This window comes from Pseudonaja textilis, chromosome 3, assembly GCF_049901715.1.
Source record: "Pseudonaja textilis isolate UNSWEBS1 chromosome 3, rPseTex1.2, whole genome shotgun sequence".
Lineage (NCBI taxonomy): Eukaryota > Metazoa > Chordata > Lepidosauria > Squamata > Elapidae > Pseudonaja > Pseudonaja textilis.
In genome coordinates, this window is record NC_141992.1 from 57,878,355 (window position 1) to 57,902,992 (window position 24,638).

At 36.9% G+C, this 24,638-nt stretch overlaps 1 protein-coding gene across 3 annotated transcripts in view; it reads right to left on the bottom strand.

Moving 5' to 3' along the window:
* MKNK1 (MAPK interacting serine/threonine kinase 1) overlaps nt 1-24,412 on the bottom strand; it is a 37,676-nt gene extending 13,264 nt beyond the window's left edge. The window contains exons 1-3 of one of the 3 annotated variants that reach the window (XM_026707270.2): nt 24,308-24,412; nt 21,452-21,514; nt 4,279-4,375 (exon numbers count right to left, since the gene is read on the bottom strand). In XM_026707270.2, the coding sequence (XP_026563055.1) occupies nt 4,279-4,375; nt 21,452-21,514 (160 nt within the window). In that variant the 5' untranslated portion in view covers nt 24,308-24,412. Of the gene's footprint in view, nt 1-4,278; nt 4,376-19,919; nt 19,941-21,451; nt 21,516-24,271 lie in introns of those variants that run through there. The other 2 variants (XM_026707269.2, XM_087929862.1) reach the window with 2 other exon arrangements.
* Nucleotides 24,413-24,638: the final 226 nt, after the last annotated feature.

Genomic DNA, 24,638 nt, shown 5'->3' on the forward strand with positions numbered 1-24,638 from the left:
TAACAATAAAGAAACAGTGTACAAAATGTTTGTACAAATGTCACAAAACATAGGGTTCCCACATAGCACATCGTAAGTCCATTTGGAATAGTCTTTTTACCATTATTTTTCCCAATTTCAATGGTTAAAGCCACGAATAGGACCTTCTTGTTCAGTCACTATAAAATAATAAGCCATAATGTTTGGTTGGGGGAGCGGGAGCGAGAGAGGGAATGGCTTTGTACCAGGTTGTATCAACTCCAGTAATCGAGCTAAAGAAAAGAGACTGTGCAAATTACAGTGTGAAAAATCAGCAGGACACTAAAATAAATATTTGGGATGCAAAAATCCATTCAGCAGAAATATTACTCTACATAGTAAATAAAAATTTCATAAAAGCCCAGAAGGTTAGCAGGAAAAATGCCTGGGAATTTATTTATTTTAGGCCACTTGATTCTGAATTTTTTAAGTTAATGGTATAATGTGAGACTTTCTCCTCATGAAGAAATGTAACTTTTGCTGCATGTCCATTTGAATGGATATTTTTGTATTTTGAAGACTGTTTCTATTTTAAAAATCCTGAATTCAACTTGAATGAAATGCTGCAGTGGTATTTGGGTATCATAAAAGGACAGCTTCTCAAAATGTTCTGGTCATAGTTTATCATTTCTTTATTTGGCTTGCTTACACTTTACAAACATTGTAGTTTATTTACATTTATTATATGTTTTATATTTTGGTCTTCAATCTATCTGCATATAGATTTTTTTCACTGGATTTATGATGTTTTACTTTGACTTTGTGGTATCATTACATTTTTTTTTAACCTTTTGTGCTTGTTGTTTGAATCATAAATATTTGTAACTCTCTTCTGAAAATGTTTTATTCAATTAACTTTACTTCAGTTGCTTCCTTCATTTGATTAAATTTATTAACAATGTAAGAGAGCAGCACTAGTAATAAAGATGGCACATTTGATCTAAATTCTCATGTGTTACCCTGGTGAAGGAAGGATGGATAGGGATATGAAGTTCAGCAGAAAGAATTAAGTTGTTCTATTCCATTTTCAAGGTATCTCGGTGGTTTTTGTTGTGGTTTGATTAGTTCCTGATTATGGATGATGAATTCTATGATGATTGATTCTTGAATTGAAACTTGGGTTTTTATTTAAGTGCTTCCAGATATTTGCACATTTTATTATCTGTATATGGTACATGCTATGACATTATGCTTTCTAAAACTGATGAAGAGTAAAATTTAGCCTACTTTAAAAAGCTTAACATTTCTGAGGTCTTCAATAGAAATAAAAAACTGAGAGTGGTGCAAGACTTCTACCATCCTGCTTTTTAGTTTTAGTATGTGTATCCTGTTGTAAATTAAAACTTTCACTTTAGAATTTCTTCAAGTTGATTACCCTTATGGCTTTTTATGTTTTATAAAAATATCTGAAGGTGAGAGCACTTCATTACTTCTGTTTAATTTTTCAAATCTGAACTGAAAAGAATTTGAGATTCTCTTATGATATCAAGATAATTAAGTTTTCCTGAAAGAAAAAAATGAAGCTGGAACAGTCAGATTTCAGTCTCTGCATGATAATTCTTTGCTTTGACAAGATATTTTTGAAGCAAAGCAGCAATCAGTTCTGCAGTAGTTTACAATGATAACTCAATATGCTTTTTGATTTATGATTGAAACTATAATTAATGTCATTACTAATGCTCATAAGAATATCATAAAGGTCTTAAAGAATTGTTTTTCCTTCATATAAGCACAAAAAGCTTCCACATACTGATCTAAGTTTATTTTCCATCATTTCTACAAGTATTGACAAACTCTTCATGTCTTTGTAGATAAACTGGAGGAATTAAGTATCACTTCTTTATTTTTATTAAATGCAGGATAAAATACATGTAAACAAATTCATCAGAAACTAAAAGACAATGAGTGTCTCAACATGCTGTATGAAGAATTATTATTTGGTTGATTTGGACATATTATGTTCTGTCAATCGAGAGAATGAGCTTATTTAGTAAACCAAATTAAAATAAACCATTATTTAATACAAAGTGTAAAGCCAGTTTATAGTATTCACATACAATATTTTCATTCTAGCCTTTCTATAACACTAAATAACGTTCAAAATAAATCCAGATGAGATTTTTTACAATTCCTGAATATTTTTATTTCTAAAAGATAAATGTTGTATTTGTTGAATGACTACTAAACTTATAACGTTTAGTGAACTGCATAGGTGTACTAACATGCTGAGGTTTATTTGCATAAAACAGAGAAGGTTTTTAGCAGATGTATTGTTAAAAAATATTTATTAAGTAAATTAAAAAGTGTAATACCTTCCCATACCAAGTTCATAGTTTGTCCACTCTGGAAATGACTGTTTTATTAAGTTTTGACCAATCTTGGTCCACGAAATATATTTCTTGTCTATACTATCTGTGCTGGGTTAGCCAGTGTGCAGGCTTTTTCAATCAGTTTTTCCCATCTGACACATCAAAGGTTAAACAGCTTTCTTTCACACCAGAAAAAAAGCTTAACTCATTGCTATGTCCAAGTTGTGCTCAGACAGCCATAAAACAAGTGTTACTTTTGCTATTTATTCTGCCTGTGGTTTTAATCAGAAATGCAAGACATATCCTTATATAACCTGCACTTTCCTAAGATACTTTCTGCTAGAATAACCCCGAATGACCTCGCCATTTTTTAAAAATGTGTAAGATGGCAATCAATTGTCTTACCACAATGTAATTATTGTAGCCCCTTTCCTTCTAAATTATCTTAGAGTAGGTTTGCTTTAAAATTATATTAAATGAGCCTAGGAGCAATCTGTATTCATCTTCACAAATTATCTAAGGAAACTCAAGGGCATTAGTAGAGCATCATCTGGACTGCATTGGGGCTGACTCTTGGAAACTGTATGGACAACTGTCCACAACTTTGACCTGTGCCCGACAGCAACCAACAATGTTTCCAACATTGCACTAGCAATGAGTACATTCATTCCTCTTGCCCATTGTTGTCTCCTTCTTCTTACGCCCCTCGATCTTACCAAGCATAGTTGTTTTTGCTATGCTATCATTTTCTGCATTAGATGCCCCAATGATTTAGCTAATGCTTACTAAAAAAGATAGGAACATACAAAATGAAGACTTGATTGAATAGACCTTGACCTCTAGTTTGTAGCAGAGAACCATTTAGTACTCTCTGCTGCCATCTAATGGTTATCTGGACTTCTGCAGTACAGGTAGTACTCAACTTTAAAAACAGTTCATTTACTGACCATTCAAAATTACAATGAAAAAAGTGACTTATGACCATTTTTGCACACTGAACCACCATTGCAGCATCCCAGGGGTCACATGATCAAAATTCAGCCACTTGGCAATGGACTTATATGTATGACAGTCACGTGATCAGCTTTTGTGACTTTCTGACAAGCTATGTCAATGGGGAAGCCAAATTCACTTAACAACTCCATTCCTAACTTAACAACTGTAGTGATTCATTTAACAATTGTGGCAAGAAAGGTCACAAAATGGGGCTAAATTCACTTAACAAATGTCTCCCTTAGCAACAATAATTTTGGGACTCAATTCTGGTCATAAGTCAAGGACTACCTGTACATTTTGTGCAACTGGTATTCTTGAAAATATTGGGCAAGATGTGGGTGGCAAAGAGAAGCCTTGCTTCCCCTATCTTCACTATATTTATATCTCTGGGGTATATCGGGATGTGCGGAGGCTGAAAACAGGGCGCGCAGAGGCTGAAAACAGGGCGCGCGGGGGCTGAAAATGGGGCACGCAGAGGTGGTGATAGGTGATCCCTGCAGACTGGAACAGCTGATCGTCAGTATTCTGGGAAGCAGATCCCACCTACAATCAGTTGCTCGTGCTAAATCAGGCTGTCCTGAAGCTATTCGCTATTTGTTGCAAGGACACAAATTGCTGGGAGACAGAGGCAGATTTTTTTTTCTTGTTTTCCTCCCCAAAAGCTAGGTGCGTCTTATAAGTCAGAGCGTCTTATACTCCGAAAAATACGGTAACTTTCCCCAGTTTCCAGCATTTACCAACACTGATAGAGCAAGCTACTGTATATAAACAGGAAGCAAACCCCACACTTACTTGCACTGGTGATGTTACCTAATTGGTTAATGAACATCTGCAACAACCAAGCACAGACAGCGCCAAGAATTCTGCACTAAAGTCAATATATTGAACACTTTAAGGGCAAGACCCACAGAAGAAATACATTTCAGCTCAGTGGTTTAATCTTCAAATCGGATACCTGATTTATGCTGGATGGGTTTCACTGAATAGAAGGCTGGTGGAGCCTGGCAACACGCCTCATTCATAAATGAACCTGATGAAGGATTACTTTGTGACTGAAAGTAAACAAAAAGGGTCTCTGTTTAGTTCTCTCTGTGCTCATTATGGTCTATAAGAGGAGATACAACAGATGGCAAATCTGTTCTTTATTAATTTATACAAAACATTATGACTTGTTTATTATTGCAGAATTACTATGTACAGTATGCACATATAAAGTAAACCCACAACCAAGTTTCTGTACCCTCCCTGTTCAGTTCTTCTCTATCTCATGTTATATATTCACCAGGGGTAAGTATCTCCCTAATGTTGTCAGCCATATTCAGTGACAACACAATTTGTATTAGTGCCATGATTCTACGGGGATGGCAACAACAATTTGAGACTATAATAGCCACACTTTAAGAGTTCACAAATTCCAGAAGACAGTTAAAACGTTTTCAATTAACTTCTACAACACATTACTTGATCTTTCAATTGCTCAATAGCTATCAAACATACTCTCCATTTATATCAAACATGCATTGTCAAAATATATTTTATACATTAGTGAGATAACATAACCTATACATTCCTATACTATAAACACAAAAGACTTCAACTTCTGAGCATGATTCAAGGCACTGATCCATCACCTGTAAAGCCCAACATGGTCACCTCAGGTATTATCTGTGTCCCATCATATCTTCCCAGTCAGTTTGATCTAGGTTTGGCATGCTCTGGGTTCCATCAAATAAACAATGATTATCTGTCAGGACTCTGGGTATGGGACTTCTTTGTAGCAGTATCTGCCCTCTAGAATGAGAATCCCTACAAAATTCAAATGGATTCCTATCTACTGCTATTCCAAAGAACTTTAAGTATCTGGCTGCTCTCACTCAGGCTTTTGATGAGGATGACTGATGCCACTTCTTCTTTTTGGTTCCCCTCCAGATATCCTTTCTTTGAGTTCATTGTACTATCTTGTACTTTTTTTCTTTTAAATTTGTTCAACCAAAGCAATAGTAGCATTGGTTTTTGTTCCTAAATGTAGCCATTCTAAACCACCTAGGTTCACTGGGATTTGGGCATACATTTTACATTATTATATATACAAAAATGGGAAATCTAAGTTACCAGTTTTTAGCAACCCTTGGCACAAATGGCCAGATTCAAATTATCATACTATGGATATACAGGCAGTCCTCGACTTACGACTACAATTGAGCTCAAGCTTTCTGTTGTTAAGTAAGACATTTGTTAAGGGAGTTTTACCTCATTTTATGACTTTTCATGCCTCAGTTGCTGAATGAATCACTGCAGGTTGATAAGTTAGTAACCCAGTTGTTAAATGAATCTAGTTTTCCCGGAAAATTAAGGAATTAGGGGAGGTTTCCGGTGGCAGGACAGGGAGAACGGAGGTGAAGAAGACTGTTGCAGTCTTTGAACACCTTTTCTGGCGCCAGGAGCGATCCCCCAGGGATACACGAACCCCGGAGAGGTTCGTGTCAACGTGGAGAACCTCGAGCTGCAGAGGGGGGAAGGCAACCCCCCGACAGTGAAGAGGGAAGCTCCCGAGCCCGGCGCAAAAGAGTAAGCTGTCATCCTATGGCGGCTTCAAGTTCGGTCTGCCACTTGAGTGAATAAGCAAACAGTGACAGCCTGCGAGGCCGAGAGTAACAGGAACAGAGAAACAGTTTATAACTTCGATCCTTTGAAGACTGAAGAGAGCAGAATGACAGAAGAATGACAGCATAAATTCTTCTCTCCTGGTTGTGATTAGCACCTCTCAGAAGTCGGGCGGAGAGCGGCCAGAAAAGCAGTTGAGAAAATGAAAGGATTATAATGGACAGCGGAAAAGCCTAAGCACAAAAGGGAAAGCACAGATTTACCCTGTGAAAGGGAAGCTCTGGGGAAAGAGGGAGATTGCTAAAACCAGGAGATCGGAGGTCCGGAATTGGTGAGGGGCTTCATCTGATTTTTGGACCTTTCTTTTTGACTTTATTTGAGAAGAGGGAGGCGACGGAGGTGAAAGAATACTGACACTGATTGAGTCTTATGAATCCTCAGATCTGAGCACAACATGACTATTACATCTTTTTAATACTGTGGAGAAGACAAACTGAGCATTATATTGGACTTTGGAAGATTTGTATGTTGATTTAATAGTTGGAAAGCAAAGAAAGAAGAAGCAGCAAGAGGAAGAAGGCAGAGGCGAACAGAAGGCTGGGAAAGACGGTTTTGGGACTGCAGATTAGTCAGCACATTACAACATTTGCTGATTGGAAGGCTGAAAAGAATTCTCTAGCTGGAGGATGGACTTTTAGCTCACCCAACTTGCTTTCTTTATTACGTGGTACTACTTAATATTACTAATTTGACACTACTTTCTCTTTAAGATGACTTCCTTGCTTTTTGTTTGTTGATTCTCTGAAGCTGTGGTAATCTCTCTCCTACCCTTTCTCTTATTGTTTTGCCCCCTGCCTCCCTATTGTATCTCCTAAATAGCTTACATAATTCTACTTATTTGGGGGGGGAAAAAGAGGGGGATATACTATTATTATAGAGTTAAGAGATTACTGTTGTAAGTATTAATAGTAAAGAGGGATAAACTCTGTTGATATAAACTATTTATAAATTATTTAGGCTACTTAAGACATTTAAGATTAATTCCTTAAAGTGTTAATTGATGTACTATTGCTGACCAATTTTCTTATTACATAGACTAGAATACTGTAGCAGATATCTATTTATGATATAGGGGAAAAGACTGTGGAGTGAGATATTAAATTGAAATACGCGAATAGACTTTCAAATACAAGACCCAAACACTGAATGGTGATTTGGGATAATATATCTAAAATTGTGCATCAACAAAAACAAATACTTAGAGAGATGACATCCACGACAACTATGGCCTTAAAAACAGGAAGGAAGGCTACCCCAACTCTATCGACTACGTTAACACCCACCCCACCAACAACTCAAAAAACTATTGAGGAGTCCTTAACAGGGGAAAAGCAGCCTAATGTCCCCAACATTAATATACAAACTTCCCTATTATCCTTGCAGGAAGCTATATCTAAAATGCAAGAAATGATGATTAAAAATCACAATGAAACTAGAGCAGATATAAGCGAATTGAAAGATGAGATGGGGAAACTGAAGGCTGAAATGAAAGCGGATATATCGAAGGTGGAGGGTAAGATAGGGTCTCTACAGCAAGCCATGGAGAAAAACGAAGTGAAAATAAAAGATATAGAGAGTAGAACAACACGCATGGAGACTAACTTTGAAAGGATGGATGAGGAATTTAAAAATGTACTTAGAGAAACGGAAGACTCACTGGTCCACCTCGAGATGGACAAAGCAATGGCGTATTTAAGGTTCCAGAATGTGGCTGAAGCAAAAAATGAAGAATTGGAACATTTGATGGCAGAAATATTGGCTGAATGGTTAGGAAAGGAAAAAGATGATCTAATTAAAGAGTTTGATGAGGTATATAGGGATAGCACAAGCTATGCCAGACGCAACAACTGTCCAAAAGAAATCCATATCTGCTTCTCTAGGAGATGTCTGAGGGATTTAAGTTTGAAAATGTCTAGGGAGGAAACAATATCATATAAAGGCAGAGAAATTATGATTTTAAAACAAATTCCAAAGAAAGTGAGGATGATAAGACAAGATTATAAATTTCTAGCTAATGATTTAAATAAAAAAGAAATCCAATTTAAATGGTTAATCCCGGAAGGGATGTTAATTACGTGGAAAGAGAGGAAAATCAAAATAGAATCGAGAGAACAGGCCCAAGATTTTTATCAACAGCTCACGGATACGAATGGTCAATCCACTAAAGAAGAACTTAAAAGGAGACCACAGGAGGACCGATATCATCACAGAACCCAAAAGGAACGACTTTCTCCAATTTCAGGAAGTGATAAACCACAACCTGGGAGAGAAGAGCAAATCCCACAACAACAACAACAAGAGAACCGAATCATTACTAGGCAAAAATCTAAGCAGACGTAGATAAATGGTGGAGGGGAAGAAGTTGCTCTCCATCAATATAAACGGATTAAATTCAATATCAAAAAGAAAAAGAATATTTTCAAAACTTATTCGACATAACGCAGATATAATATGTCTTCAAGAAACACATATTTCAAAAAATGATGAAAGACATCTAATTTGTCCAAAATTAGGGAAACTTTTTACAGCACCGGCCAATAAACACAAGAAAAAAGGAATTGCAATTTATGTAAAACAAGATGTAAAGGCAGAATTAACCTGGTCGGATCCCAAAGGAAGAACTCTGGTTATACAAGTTTGGATAAACCACATCACATTTTTACTTGTAGCAATCTATGCCCCAAATGAAGACCAGGGGAAATTTTTTAAACACCTCCACCAAAAAATAGTAGGCTTTGAAAAAAGGAACATTTGCTTGATTGGCGATTTTAACTCCATTGCAGACTACCAAAAAGACCACAGTAATATGGGAAAAAACAAGAAGGGGAAAAGGGAACTTTCTGCGGCATGTAAGGAAATGATGAAAGAGTTAAATTTAAAAGATTTATGGAGGGAACGGAATCTTGAAGAGAAACAATTTACATACTATTCTAATCCACATAAGACTTGGACTAGAATAGATATGGCTTGGATGGATTTGGATTTGGCTAATGAAATAAAAGAAATTAAAATCCTACCAAATGAATGGGCTGACCACAACCCAATACAGCTAATTTGGAGAGATAGGAGAGGAATAAAAAAAAGATGGACACTCAACACCCAAATAGTAAATGAAGAAGAGTATATTAATAAGCTGAAAGAGGAGCTAAACTATTTCCTAAAAGATAATAATAATGAAACAACTTCAAAACAGAATATTTGGGATACTATGAAAGCAATTATAAGAGGTACAACAATTTCCTATAATGCTATGAGAAACAAGAGAACTTATGCCCGACAAAACGTATTACAACAACAAAGACTTAGAAACACAATTACAAAAAAACCCTAAGATCCAAGGACTACAAAACCAGTTAATATTAGCCAAACATAAGCTGAATTTAATTGAACAAGATAAAATAGAAGTTAGCTTGAGAAGGTCCAAACAAAATTATTTTGAACACGCCAATAAACCAGGAAGATGGCTGTTGGGTATATGGATACACCAACCAGGTTTGGGTTGAATAAATATGTAAACCTAGGATTAAGTGTCTATGTAGCTTTAAGCAAGAAACTGCAATGTCATTGTGGGTGCGGTTGCAGGCACTAATAAAGGTAGGAAGGGAAACGTAATAGACCCTGCTGCTTCTGGATGCACCTGGTTTCTGATCCTGGTTTCGAGTTCCTGGTTCCTGGTGTTACTGGTGTCTGGTCTGTCTGCTGTCTGCCTGCCTACTGCTGTATACTCCTGTATGAGATGTCTACTGTGCAAGATACCTCTCTCTACTGAACACAAGGACTGTTTGCTTGGTGAGCTGTGGATTCAGCATTGTCTTTGAGAGAAAGGTATCTTAAGAAGAAGATTTACTAGCAGATAAAGACATTGTATTTACTGTTTAATGGACTTGATAACTGGATGGATATACTGGATAATGATATATGGACTGAATGACACTTCTTAATCTCTGTGTGCAATAAATAACTATTTTATAACTACAAACAGTGTTTTTGTCTCCAATGTGTGTAAACTCTTGGGCCCACTCTCTCTCTCATTTGCCTGCCTGACTTGACTGCTGCTGCATACTCTGCTTGGGGGTTTATCCCCAAACACTAACATTGGTTATGGGCCCAGCAGTGTGCACAGTCTAACTAACCAGGATATAGCAGTGAGAGCTGGTGGGAGTTGCACATTACTGTAAATACAAACTGTTTGTTAAATAGTTATTTTTCACAAGAGCAATGGCACAAGTAAATTTGCCAAGTCTGTCCATGATATCCAGACTAGATGGAACAAACTATGTTTCATGGTCAATGAAATGTAGTTTACTTCTACGAAGAGAAGGTTTGTGGAACATAATAACAAACCCACCAGATGTATCTAATTTAAATCCCAATGATGAAGAGGATTATAAACTGATACAGGACTATGAACGAAAGAATGAACAGGCTTTGTGCATCATAGGTCTCACCCTGTCTGACCAGCAACTCATTCATATCCGTGGAGTGGAAAATGCTGCAGACTGCTGGAATAATCTCAAAAGGATTTATGTTCGAGACAGTGTAGGAGCTCATATCAATCTTACACGGAAGCTGTTTAGAACACATCTTGAGAAGAATGGAGACATGTTAACTCATTTAAACTGTATGAAAAGCATTTTTCAAGAATTGCAAGAAAAAGAGCTTATATTTAATGAGTTGCAACAAGTATATATCATACTGTCTTCTTTGGATCGAAGCTATGATGATTTTGTGACTGCATTAGAGGTGTTACCAAAAGACAGCTTATCAGTAACTGAGATAACCGGCAGGCTATTAGAGGAAGCCAGGAGAAGGTGTGAACGTGACCAGCTGAGAGCAGATAAGCCTAATGAAGAGAAATTATCTTCAAAGCCTGAAAGAAACCAGCTATGTAAGCTGAAGCACCCGGAGGAAGAGAAGTTATCTTCAACGGCATACACAATTAAAAAGCGTTTTAATTGTGGAGGCAGAGGACATTTGGCAAGATTCTGCAGAAAAGAAAAAAGCCAGAATTTAAAGAAGCCAAAGAAATCCTTTGAACTGGCCATGCTTGGCAATTGTGATATGAAGAATGATTTATGGGTGGTGGACAGTGGTGCATCCCACTGCATCACGAGAGATAAGGCAAAGTTTATAAAAATGTCTACAAGCTCACAACGTATATCACTTGCTAACGGTTGGCATCTCAAGGCCAAGGGTGAAGGTATTGCTAATTGTCCATGTTTAAACCAGAATATAAACATGTTGTATGTACCACAGTTAAAAATGAACTTACTTTCTGTAAGAGTATTAGATAAACTAGGATATGTAGTTACATTTAAGAATAATAAGTGCATACTGGAAAGAGACGGCAAAAAGGTAACTGCAGCTTTAAATGGAGCATTATATGTCTTACGTGATAGTAAGAAAGGGGAGGCACAGACTGTATTTAATAATATCAAGCCTCATGATGAATGTATCCATTTATTGCATAGGCGTTTGGGGCATGTAAATTTTAAAATGCTAAAACGTACAGTAGAGTTATCTGAAGGGATAAGGCTAAAACCCTGTGATAAGTATTTGCGTTGTAATGTCTGTTGTGAAGATAAGAGTAAAATATTGCCTGCAAATAGGCTAAATGGTTTCAAAACTAAAGAACCTTTAGAAGTAGTATTTGCAGACATTTTAGGTCCAAAGAAACCCAGCATGGGGGGTGCTCGGTATATACTGAGCATTATGGACCATTACTCTAGATATGGGTTTTGCTACTTAATGAAAAGCAAAACTGAAACATATCAACATTTCTTCAACTGGTTAAAGTTTGCAGAAAGAAAAACCAAACGGCAAATTATAACCCTGGTGACAGATAATGGTATGGAATTTGTCAATAGCAAATTCCAGAGTAGATTAAAGGCAGCTGGAATAGCTCATAAGACATCTGCACCATACAGACCACAGCACAATGCATATATTGAAAGGCGAGGCCAAACATTGCAGGCAATGACCCGTACTATGTTAACTGATTCTGGGTTACCTGATTCTTTGTGGGGGGAGGCCACAATGTGTGCTAATAATTTATTAAATAACGTTGTTAACTCAACCACTGGTGAAATACCATTCACCATGTGGCATGGCAGGAAGCCTGATTTGAGTTACCTGCACACATTTGGTGCACCAGCATGGGTGCATATCCCTACACAACTCAGGCGTAAAGGGCAACATAGAGCTAAACAATTATTCTTCGTTGGTTACCAAGCTAACCATAGGGCATATAGATTTTGGGAGAAAGGCACATCTAAGGTGTTATGTAGTGCTAATGCCCAATTTCTAGAGCACGTAGGATGGGATAAGTTAGAGCAGGATAACAATAACGAGGTGGTTATTGAATCCTACAGAAATCCCATTAAGTATCCCTGTAACTTTAAAAATAATGTAAAGGAAGAAGTACAGGAAGAAGTACAGCCCCTAGAGGAAGAAATAGCTGAGGATGAGGAACAGGTAGTAACTCAACCAAGCCCAGTAATACCCAGAAGGACTACACGTATTTCTAGACCGCCTGATAGATACCAGGCTAATATAGTGTGCCAGGAAAATAGAATCCCAAGTACTGTGGATGAGATAAAAAGATATCCTTCTAAAGAGAAAGAAAAATGGTATGCAGCAATTAATAAGGAATTGAAATCCTTGAAGGATATGCAAGTTTATGAAAACGTGAGATTACCTAGTAATGAAAAACCCATCGGCTGCAAATGGATTTTTAAAATAAAAACAGATAAGGATGGAAACACAATCCATAAGGCAAGGTTAGTAGCCCAAGGCTTTAGACAAAGTGCAAAAGACTATGATGAAGTATTTGCACCTAGTCTGAAAGCAGCAACTTTAAGGGCAGCATTAGTGTGGGCAGCAAGCAAGCAATATATAGTTAACCATTTAGATGTGGAAACTGCTTACTTGCATGCTCCACTAAGACATACTGTTTATATGAAAAGGCCTAATGGATTTAAAGGAGACAATAATAATGATTGTTGGTTATTAAAGAAGAGCCTTTATGGTCTTAAACAATCGGGCTATGAATGGAACCAGTATATTGTGAAGGAACTGACCAATATAGGGTTTAAAGCTGGTTTAGCCGACCCATGTCTATTTAAGAGAGAAAAGAATGGGAAAGTATCATTATTATTGTTGTTTACTGATGATATTGCTCTGATAACTAAGACTAATGATGAAGCAAATGAAATAATTGCATCATTAGCCAAGAAAATAAAAATCAAGCAATTAGGTGAGATAAAGAGATATCTAGGTTTGAATATAATGAAAACACAGAAAGGGTATAAGATATCTCAAGAAGATAAGATATCTAAATTGCTATTAGATTATAAGATGGAACTTTGTAAGCCTGTAAAGACTCCTATGAGTCAGGATATTTGCAAAATGGATACTCAAAGTCCCAAATGTGATAAGGCATTATATCAATCTTTGATTGGTAGCTTATCATATATTAGCAATTGGTCAAGGCCAGATATTGCTTTTAGTATTAATCAGCTGGCACGACACAATAATGATCCGCTTCAATGTCACTGGATAGCATTGAAAAGAATCCTAAGATATCTAAAAGGTACATTACACTATGCATTGTATTTAGAGCCAAAAGGTGATCTCATATTGAGTGCTTATGCAGATGCTAGTTTTGCATCAGAAAGAGATACAAGAAAGTCGACTTCAGGAACAGCCATAATGCTGGGTAAGACATTAATAGGCTGGAAGTCTATAAGGCAACAGCATATAAGTTTGTCTACTATGGAGGCAGAATTCTCCTGTTTATCTTTATTGTGTACTGAGTTGATTATGTACAAACAAATGTTGAAGGATATGGGTATAATTGTAAATTACCCTATAGTAGTACATGAAGATAATCAGACAGCAATTCAAATGGCCACTAATATTGCAGTTAAAACGAGAAGTAAACATACAGATTTGAGGTATCTTAATGTAAGACAATCTGTACAGAGTAAATTGATACAGCTGGAGTACTGCATGTCGGAGGACAATGTAGCTGATCATTTTACTAAAGCCCAAGGTACTATTAAGCACCTAGAGAGTTGTGAAAAATATGGGTTTAGGATGTAAAGGCATTACATATTTATATCACCCAAAAGGGGAGAATGTTGGGTATATGGATACACCAACCAGGTTTGGGTTGAATAAATATGTAAACCTAGGATTAAGTGTCTATGTAGCTTTAAGCAAGAAACTGCAATGTCATTGTGGGTGCGGTTGCAGGCACTAATAAAGGTAGGAAGGGAAACGTAATAGACCCTGCTGCTTCTGGATGCACCTGGTTTCTGATCCTGGTTTCGAGTTCCTGGTTCCTGGTGTTACTGGTGTCTGGTCTGTCTGCTGTCTGCCTGCCTACTGCTGTATACTCCTGTATGAGATGTCTACTGTGCAAGATACCTCTCTCTACTGAACACAAGGACTGTTTGCTTGGTGAGCTGTGGATTCAGCATTGTCTTTGAGAGAAAGGTATCTTAAGAAGAAGATTTACTAGCAGATAAAGACATTGTATTTACTGTTTAATGGACTTGATAACTGGATGGATATACTGGATAATGATATATGGACTGAATGACACTTCTTAATCTCTGTGTGCAATAAATAACTATTTTATAACTACAAACAGTGTTTTTGTCTCCAGTGTGTGTAAACTCTTGGGCCCACTCTCTCTCTCATTTGCCTGCCTGGCTTGACTGCTGCTGCATACTCTGCTTGGGGGTTTATCCCCAAACACTAACAATGGCTATCTTATAAACTTAAAAAAGAAAAAGAAAAGAGACTGATACACCAACTAATAGACGAGAAAGGCATACCACAACATGAGATTGAGAAGAAAAAAGATATTATAATAAACTATTTTCAAAGATTATATAAAAAAGAAGAAATCAATGAAGACAAAATAAGAACTTATCTGGAGAATACGAATGATAAAACAATAGGGGAAGGAGACAAAGAATTATTAAATAAGGATATTACATGGTCTGAGTTGAAATCTGCAATGGAGAATCAAAGTAATAATAAATCCCCTGGTCCAGATGGGATTCCAGTAGAATTGTACAAAGCCACAATAGAGTTAGTAGGGCCACTGATGCTGGAAGTGTTTAACGAAGTACTTTTGGCAGCCAAAATGCCAGACTCATGGAGGGGGGCGTTGATTTCATTAATTCCGAAGGAGGATGTAGATGCCAGATATATCAACAATTATAGACCAATCTCACTTTTAAACGCTGATTATAAATTATTTACCTCAATTATAGCGAATAGAGTAAAACAAGTTTTAAATTTATACATTCATGAAGAACAAAATGGTTTCCTTCCATCCCGCCAAATCAAAAATAATTTAAGAACCGTTATTGACGTCTTAGAATATTATGAAGTTCATCCAGAGAAACAATTTGCACTCATGTTTTTAGAAGCGGAGAAAGCATTTGATAATTTACATTGGCACTTTTTAATACAAAAAATCTATAACATGAGTCTGGGCACTAAATTTGAGAACATTATCACAACAATTTACAATATCCAACAGGCCAATATACTAATTAATGGTGAACAAACAGGCCCATTAAACATTGAAAAGGGCGTTAGACAGGGTTGCCCCCTCTCACCCCTCCTATTTATACTTGCTTTAGAATCACTGTTAACGCGGATAAGACAAAACTCTGAAATCCAAGGAGTTAGGGTCAAAGCAGAGGAATATAAACTACAGGCGTTTGCAGACGATATGGTTTTCTTCCCAGAGGAACCCATGGAAAAAGGACATAACCTAATAAAAGAACTAGAACAATTTGGTTCAGTAGCAGGATTAAAGATTAATAGAAATAAGACAAAATTACTGACTAAAAATCTAACAGAGAATCAGAGGAAAGAATTAGAAAAAACCATGGGGATACAGGCAACAAAAAAGGTCAAATATTTAGGCATATGGTTAACACCACATAGTAAATCACTCAAAGAGAATAATTATGATAAACTATTACAGCAAATTAAGAAAGAACTAGAATCTTGGAATAAGTTGAAGCTTTCTCTACTGGGCAGGATTGCCACGATCAAAATGAACATCTTACCAAAACTCCTTTACTTATTCCAGACAATCCCAATTAAATTACCAAAAAAATTTTTTGAAGATATAAATAAGGTAACTCTTAAATTTATTTGGCAAGGGAAAAAAGCTAGAATCAATATTAAGGCTTTACAAGATGCAAAAAGTAGAGGGGGGCTAGCGCTCCCAAATTGGGAATTATATTATTGGGCAGCCAACTTATTATGGTTAAAAGACTGGGTCAATTTACTCAATAAAAGAACTTTAGCCTTAGAAGGGCACGATCTTCAGAGGGGGTGGCACGCATTTCTATGGGATGTGGGGAAAACTAAACAGTCGTATTTTCATAGACACCTTATTAGAGATTCATTATTAACTAATTGGAAAAAAATATGCAAAAAACATTATTCAAAAATTCCGATTTGGCTTTCAACAATGGAGGCAATGGTTCATCCCAACAATTTGGATATAACAAAAATGACTAAATATAAAGATTTATTAGACCCTTTAGGAAAATTAAGAACTCGACAGGACTTACAGAAACAGGGATTTAAAATTGACCAGTGGTTATATATACAAATCCATAGCAGATACAAACAAGATATCAAAGAGTTTGGAATCTATAGCAAATTACAATATTTAGATAAAATCTTATTAGGATCAAATAAAAAGAATATCTCCAAATTTTATAAATATTTATTGGAGGTAGAATTAGAGCAAGAGATAGTGAAAGGGAACATGATAACGTGGAGTAGGAATATTGGAAGAAGCATTACATTAACAGAATGGGAAAAGATCTGGAATAGAAACATCAAGATTACGAAATCCGCGGCGTACAAAGAAAATATGTATAAAATGTTATATAGATGGCACTTACCCCCTTCGAGGTTGGCGAAGATGAACCCTAACATGAGCTCAAGGTGTTGGAAATGCAAAAGCACTGAAGGAACATTTTTCCACACGTGGTGGTCTTGTAAAACTACCCAAAAATTTTGGCAAAAAATCAGAAAATGGTTGGAGGAGATAACTAAAGAACAAATAGACTATAAACCAGAGTTCTTCCTGTTAGGGATCTCTGATAGATATTTATCCAAAAAGACAAAATATGTAATAATCCATATTCTAACCGCAGCTAGATTAGCCTTTGCTCAATGTTGGAAATTACCTCATACACCTTCAGAGCAAACGGTTATTCAGAAAATTTGTGAGTGTGCTGAAATGGATAAATTAACGATAGCATTAAAAAACAAAGAGTCCTCAACATTTTACGACAACTGGGACTCATGGTATAATTGGCTTACATAGAGACAAATTATGTAAATGATAAAAAGTAACCTAAACATAATGGAAAAGAGAAGTAGATTGGATATGATGAAGAGAAATGATCCTTACAGACTGTCACAAAAAGATATCATTCGTTTTTAATTGTATTTCTACCCTATTCTCCCTCCCCTTCCCTTCCCTTCTCTCCCTCTATATCCTTTCTCTTTCACCCAACCAGCCTTTATCCGGTGTGCTAGGCCGGGTGTTTTCCTTCTTTCCCCCTACCCGTCTTTCTTTCTACTTTGTAAATGTATTGTCGATGTGTTTTTAAATTGTAAATTTAATAAAATCTATTTTTTTAAAAAAATAAAAAAAGAATCTAGTTTTCCCATTGACTTTGCTTGTATAAAGGTTGCAAAAGGTGATCAGATGATCACATGACCTTGGGACACAGAAGCAGTCATAAATATGAACCAGTTGTCAAGCATCTGAATTTTGATCACATTATGTTGGGGGTGCTGCAAAGGTCATAACTATGAAAAACAGTCATAAGTCACATTTTTCAGTACTATTATAACTTTGAGCAGTCACTAAACAAACTGCTGTAAATTGAGGTCTAACTCTCTGGAAAGGTCTACAATGGTGAGAATGGTAGAAGAAAGAGTCAGCAATAACGTGAATGGACTAAATTACAGCATCAATGGGCACATTGTTGGAAGAGGTAAAGACCAAGTTGGGAACAGAATGTCATGGAGAAAATCTATCTATGTGGTTTATTTATAGTTGGCTGTACAATCAGCCAAATGTTGATTGCATTTGGCATTTATTTCCACCTATCAAGTCCTTCACAATGACCTAGTTAGAAAAGCCAAATACAGTCTAAACATCTGCCTGACTGAAATATTATCAAATATATTACAATGTGAAACCATAACTGCCAGTTTGTTAACTGGTGTTGGCCTTCATACACAACAAATTCTTCCCAAGAACCTAGGATGACGTGCACATCCAAGCAATGTGACCTTTTGTAATAGGCAGGTGGAAATTTTGTCAATGCACAAATTTTCTAAATGCTGTCCAATATATTTTGGTATGATACCCAGTGTGCTGACAACCACTGGGACAATCACAGCCAGTTTAGGCCACAATCTTTCAATCCTGATTTTTAGATGGTGATACTTTGTGATCTTCAATTCTTAATCTTCTATTCTACCATTCCAGGCGTATTGCCTCATCAATTATCCATAGTTTCTTCTTTTTAACCACAGTTAAGTCTGATGTGAGCCAAGATGTTATCATCTTTTTTAATTTGAAAACCCCACAATATTTTAACTTACTTGTTTTTGACTATTTTTTAACTATATATTCCCACATCCCAATTGTGCTTTTTCGAAAGGCTACTGGACTTTTTTTTCCCTTTGAAGACATTTTACTTCTCATCTAAGAAGCTTGTTCAACTCTGAAGAATGAGAACTGAACCAGAGCTGAAGAAGCTTTTGGATAAGAAGCAAAACATCTTCAAAGAAAAACCAAACAAAAAAGATCCAGTTGCCTCTTGAAAAAGCACCTCTGGGACAACAATGATTTGGATGACTGAGAATCTTCATATATAGACATATATATTCCCACCAATTATTCATTAACGGCACATAATTTTAGAGATGTTCCAGAGAATCATATTGGCAACTGGGTTATGATGTTCATAATCAGTTTGTGAAAACTTCTTGCATGAGCTGAATATATAATCTATACCTTCTTCTGCCTCTTTGCACAATATGTACTTTGAATCATTTAATGATTTTTCAATTCTGGCTTTGATTGCATTAGTTTGAATAAGGTGAAGGTTCCCCTCGCACATACGTGCTAGTCGTTTCTGGCTCTAGGGGGTGGTGCTCATCTCTGTTACAAAGCTGAAGAGTTAGTGCTGTCCAAAGACATCTCCATGGTCATGTGGCTGGCTTGACTAAATGCTGAAGGCTCACGGAACTCTGTTACCTTCCCACCAAGGTATTCCCTATTTTTCTACTTGCATTTTTACATGCTTTAGAATTGCTAGGTTGGCAGAAGCTGGGATAAGTAATGGGAGCTCACTCTTACGCGGTGCTAGGGATTCAAACTGACGAAATGCTGACATTTCTGATCAACCAAGTTCAGCATCTTAGCCACTGAGCCACCGCGTCCCCCCTTTGTTTGAACAGTTTATTCTTAAACAGCCAAAATAAAACCTTCTGTTTCTTTTTTTTAAGGTTTTGGTTTTAAGCCCATTGCCATGTTTTATCTTTACCCATTTTCCAATCATTTTAGAACTTGGCCATGTTGTTCTATTACAATAATCAAATATTGTGTTTATTAAGTTTTATAAAAATTCCAACATGAAAAAACTATTTATTTGGGCTCACTTTGTAAGTCCCACTTGTATACATTTTATTGGAAAACTGAATCAAGAATTATAAATTTTCTAAACACTGGAATTCAATAGCACTTTAGAGACTGGGGTGAGAAAACTCATTTCTGAGAAATAAGTCCCATTTAATTCAACAGGTTTTGTTTCAAATATGTATAAGGATTTCTGCCTTAAACTTGTTTTTCAAGCTCACCTGTTAAAACATCCCAGCCAACTGGTCAGAAAAACAAAACAAATTGAAGATATACAAGCTTTTTCCAATCCAGTATCCTCCAGATTTAGATTACAACTCCAAGGATTCCCATCATACATGTGGTATTACAAGCCCTAGAGATACCTGTACCTACTCCAAAGAGCACACAAAATTAATTCCAGAAGCAACTGTTGAACAGAAAAAGTTAGGCCTCTGCCATCTACCACCAAGGCATTATCTGTGTTACTCTACCTCAGGGGTGGGCAAACTTTTTGGCTCGGGGGCCTCATTTGACTTTTAAAATTTGACACACAGGCCGCCAGCTGGTGTCGAAATGCCTGTCATTACAAGTCAAAATCAAATGAATGCAATCATTCAATCATTCACATCAAACCTTAATTCTGTACCAATCTTCAACGGGCCAGATTAAAAAGACCAACGGGCCGGATGTGGCCCCCGGGCCATAGTTTGCCCACCCCTGCTCTACCTTAATATTTGTCTCATGAGATGGAATTCATTAAACCTGCTTGAGGATTTTTGCAGTTATAAAATGTATTGAAAGAATAAGTAAGATGCAATGTTATCTAAAAGACAGCATAAGTCTATAAAACTTCAGCTATTTAATCATATTGAATCACCAGAGGTTTACAGTCTTCATGATGTCCAAACACATCTGATGCTAAGGTACACTATAGTGGTTAGGTATTAGGCAAGCATGACACAGAAATTGTTTCTCTCACTTTACAGTGGAAAAATCTCTGCTGGAAGAGTACGTTCAGTTCTGGTCACATTTAAAAACCAGACATGAAGCAGCTGGAAAGGATAACGAATAGTCTGATAAATGAGACATACAAAGCTTGACTGAGGGTGCACTGCTCAAAGAAAAACAGTAAAGATTTGAAAATAGTTTTCCAAAGCATGGTTAACCTGGAAGGTTATACTTTTACTGGCTAAAACAACTGCAAATCTAGACAAGACTATTAGGAATAATTTAAGAATATTAGCATGCTGAAGTCTATATTTACAGTATTTATTGACTGCCTTTTATTCACAATATATACAAATTATAATATGATATGACAAATCCTCCTCCTCCCTTGATGTTTAAATTAAGTGCAACATTTTGTTGGCCAGACTTAAGGAATATTCAGTGTTGTGGTATTCCAGGAATACAAAACAATGTCCTTGGGAGGAAGGGGAACCTCTTCTTAGTCATAAAACTTAAGTCTTGTGTGTGTGTGTGTGTGTGTGTGTGCATGTGTGTGTGTGTCCCCTCCTCACTCTCCAAAGAAAATGAAACAGTTTTGGTGAGGATTTCTATGTGTCATAAACCTTCAATAAAATGTACTAGTCTCTGGAGAACTCATCTCTGAGAACAGAAAGAATCAACAGCAAAAATTTACCAGATTCCCCACTCCCCAAGCTTAACTATAACTTTTTAAAAGAAATAACATGGAACAAGAAAACATCAAAACATCAAACTGAACCTAAATAGTTCTAACACAAACAGCTGGATGTTCTTTGCATTATACCTTAATGGGAGTAGGGAAACTCTTCAGGTCCGAACTATTATTGGGTCTCGTCAAAGTTGACATCTGGAAACAATGAAAATATCAGAATTAGCCCCAACCTTCAGAAAACTCTTAATATAGCTGAAATTCTCAGAATGTTATCTCCTTGGATGGAATCCACAAGATTTGTAAGATACCATTGAGAAAAATTGAAGATACTTTTATTCCATTACTGGAAGATATAGCCAACTTTTATTTCATTACTGGAAGTCATAGCCAACAAATTTACCAGATGATTTATACTGTGTTATATCAGCTCTTGATATTCATTAGCTTTTATTCTTTTAAAGCAATATATGTGGTTATTTTAATGAATGATGCCCTAACCTCCATGAAATTTTTAAATCCCTTGTTCATTCATCTATAGTTTCTTCATTCTCCTTATCCCTTTAATATTATTTAGATACCATCTTTTAATAGCTAATAAAAAAGCCTCTCCAAAACAAGGACCTCTCTATAATGAATACTCTAACATGGTTCCTTTAAATTAAAATTAAAAGAAACAAACAATTCATTTTAGTATTCTCTTTACAGAACTAATAGGCTTACAGCAAAAAATGCATGCATATATGCAAATGTGTTTTGCAAGAAGCTAATTTATTATCAAACTCCTTCTCTACTATTTTTACCATGTTACAGATACCTGTTAAATCCAATTTAACATATTTTACATTTTCATAGAGTAAGCTTCTACAGATATCAAATACTCTGAGTTTATTTATGTTGATGGTTGTGGGAAAATGAACAATAAATGGAAAGAGCAGAGGGAAATAAAATTAAAAAGATCCAATAATAATTGCCAATAAAAATGGCCATTCACAAAACTGTCATTTGATGTAATATAGATATTTTGTATTGTGAGCATCTTTTTCATCCCTCTGATCTTTCCTTTTACTATTCGATTTCCCATAACCATCAAAGTAAGTATATTGCTCAAAGAGTACTTCATCTTTGTAGAAGAGTTTGCTTATTCTATGAAAATGTAAAACATGATAAATTGGATTTAATAAGTATCTGTAACATGGTAAAAATAGTAGAGAAGCAGGTTTCTTATCGCTCTACATGTTAACTTTCATAATAAATTGAATTCAGCTTCCTTCCATTGAAATATTATTCCAGTGAAATATTTTGCTCAAGGATGGCCCCTTGAGATCTGTAATATAGAATTAAAATGTATTTATTTATGAGACATATGACATAGGTTGCTCACAGCAAAATCATTAAAAAACATAAACATGCTTTGTATCCTTCCTTCCATGGCGCCATGAAAACCCATATTCCATACTCCATTGGTTCATCCCCATCCTAGCTAAGAGCTTTGGGGAACACCAAAGTCTTCACAGCCTTCAGGAAGGCTAACAAGATTAAGGATAGAAGGTGCAGATCTCAATGGGAGCCTATTCCAAAAAGTCAGAGCCATCTACAAAGAAGGCATGCCTCCAAGGTGCCACCACGTGACAGCATTCAAAGGAAGGGGCCTGGAGCATCCACCTATCTAACCTGGTGGGGTAGATAGGTTCCCTCAGAGAGAGGCAGTCCTGCAAAGAAACTGGTCCTTGCCAGGTAGTAGCTTTAATAGTGATAACCAGTATCTTGAAATGTACCCAGAAAGCAACTGGAAACTAGAGGCATCAGTGTAACACAGGTGAACTGTGAGGTACCCAGAATTCCCATTTAAATATTTATCCATATAAAGCAGGGGTGTCAAACTCACAGATGCATCATGCACTGGCCATGCCCATGGCTAGTTTAACAAAGCGGGGGGAGTTGTGATTCGTTACCTGACAACACCATGACAACATGAGTTTTGACATCCCTAATCTAAAATGTCCAGCCAACCACCTAGCAGATTGTGGCTGACCTCAGCTCAGAAAAAAATAAGCATGCTCAAACCAGGTTAGTTAAACTGATGGGTGACCACCAGAAAATCCACTTTGTAGACTAGATTGGGAAATGTTTTAAAAAAAGAGAAAGCAATAACAAACCACTTTCAGATTTTGGCCAAATGATGTTCACATATGTGGTCATTTCACCACCAGGAGTGAAATTTGAATTGAGAAAACTATCCAAGTACAGATATTTATAGTATAATGTGTTTTTGAAGATGCCATGTTTTTTTTATTGCAATGGATTAACACAACCAATCTCCATATACTGCTGTAAAATAATTTGTAAAAAGGCCTTGGCCCAATAACTTGCAAATATATCCCCAGTTCAGACACCATGAGGCAAACTTCTTTTTGTAAAAATACCTATCCCAGATTTTTTTTAAAAAAGTGTCTGAATATAAAAAAACGAATACAGGCCCAGGCCCTTTAAATAATGCCCTTACAAACCCCATGCTTAATAGGTAGTTGGGCAATAATATTGCAACTAGGTTCTCACAACATCTCCTTTCTTTCATCTCTCTCGCTCGCACACACACACACACATCACAATGGACCCACAAGAACCTGACTTCCTGGGAACACAGGAGTCTGGAGGAAAGCTTGCAAACGAACGCCAAATTTTGCAACACGTGGCACCCCATTTTCTCTTTCCTTCTTCCCCCACCACACCCCAAACTTGCTCAACCAACCCTCTGCATTACTGGAGAAACTATGGCCACTCCCCACTCCAGGAGTAAGCCAAATGCCCCACCCGGTACCCGAACCCCTCCTTTGACATCTCCCAGTCCCAGCCAAGATTTCTCCCAGCAGCAGCAGCAGCAGCCTTGGCACCGCTCCTGACTCCGGTAGTTCTACTCCCGCTCCTCCCCAAGCACTCAGCCGCTTCATCCACCTCTGCGGTTGCCAAAGGGCATCCCTTCCTACTCACAGCCGGCTCCAACAGCCACAAAACGACACGCTCTCGACAAAGGAGGAGCTAGGAGCAATTGCCCCAACCCCTTATTAGCTTTTCAAGCTAGGAGTTGTGTGCGCATGCTCACACTTGGCCGGGCGTGAGAATCACGCTTTCGTAGTAGCTTTTGGAATCGGTTCCGGGAAGGCTAGGCTGGGCTGGGTGCCGGGAGTGCCCATGCGCAGAACACGCGAAAGTAGGGAGAAATGTTCCTCGCTCTCGGTTTTCTAATGGACTCGGGTGGTTTAAAGGGGTGAAGAAACCGGATGCTGTTTAAAAAAAAAAAGTTTTGCGGGTAGGACCGCAG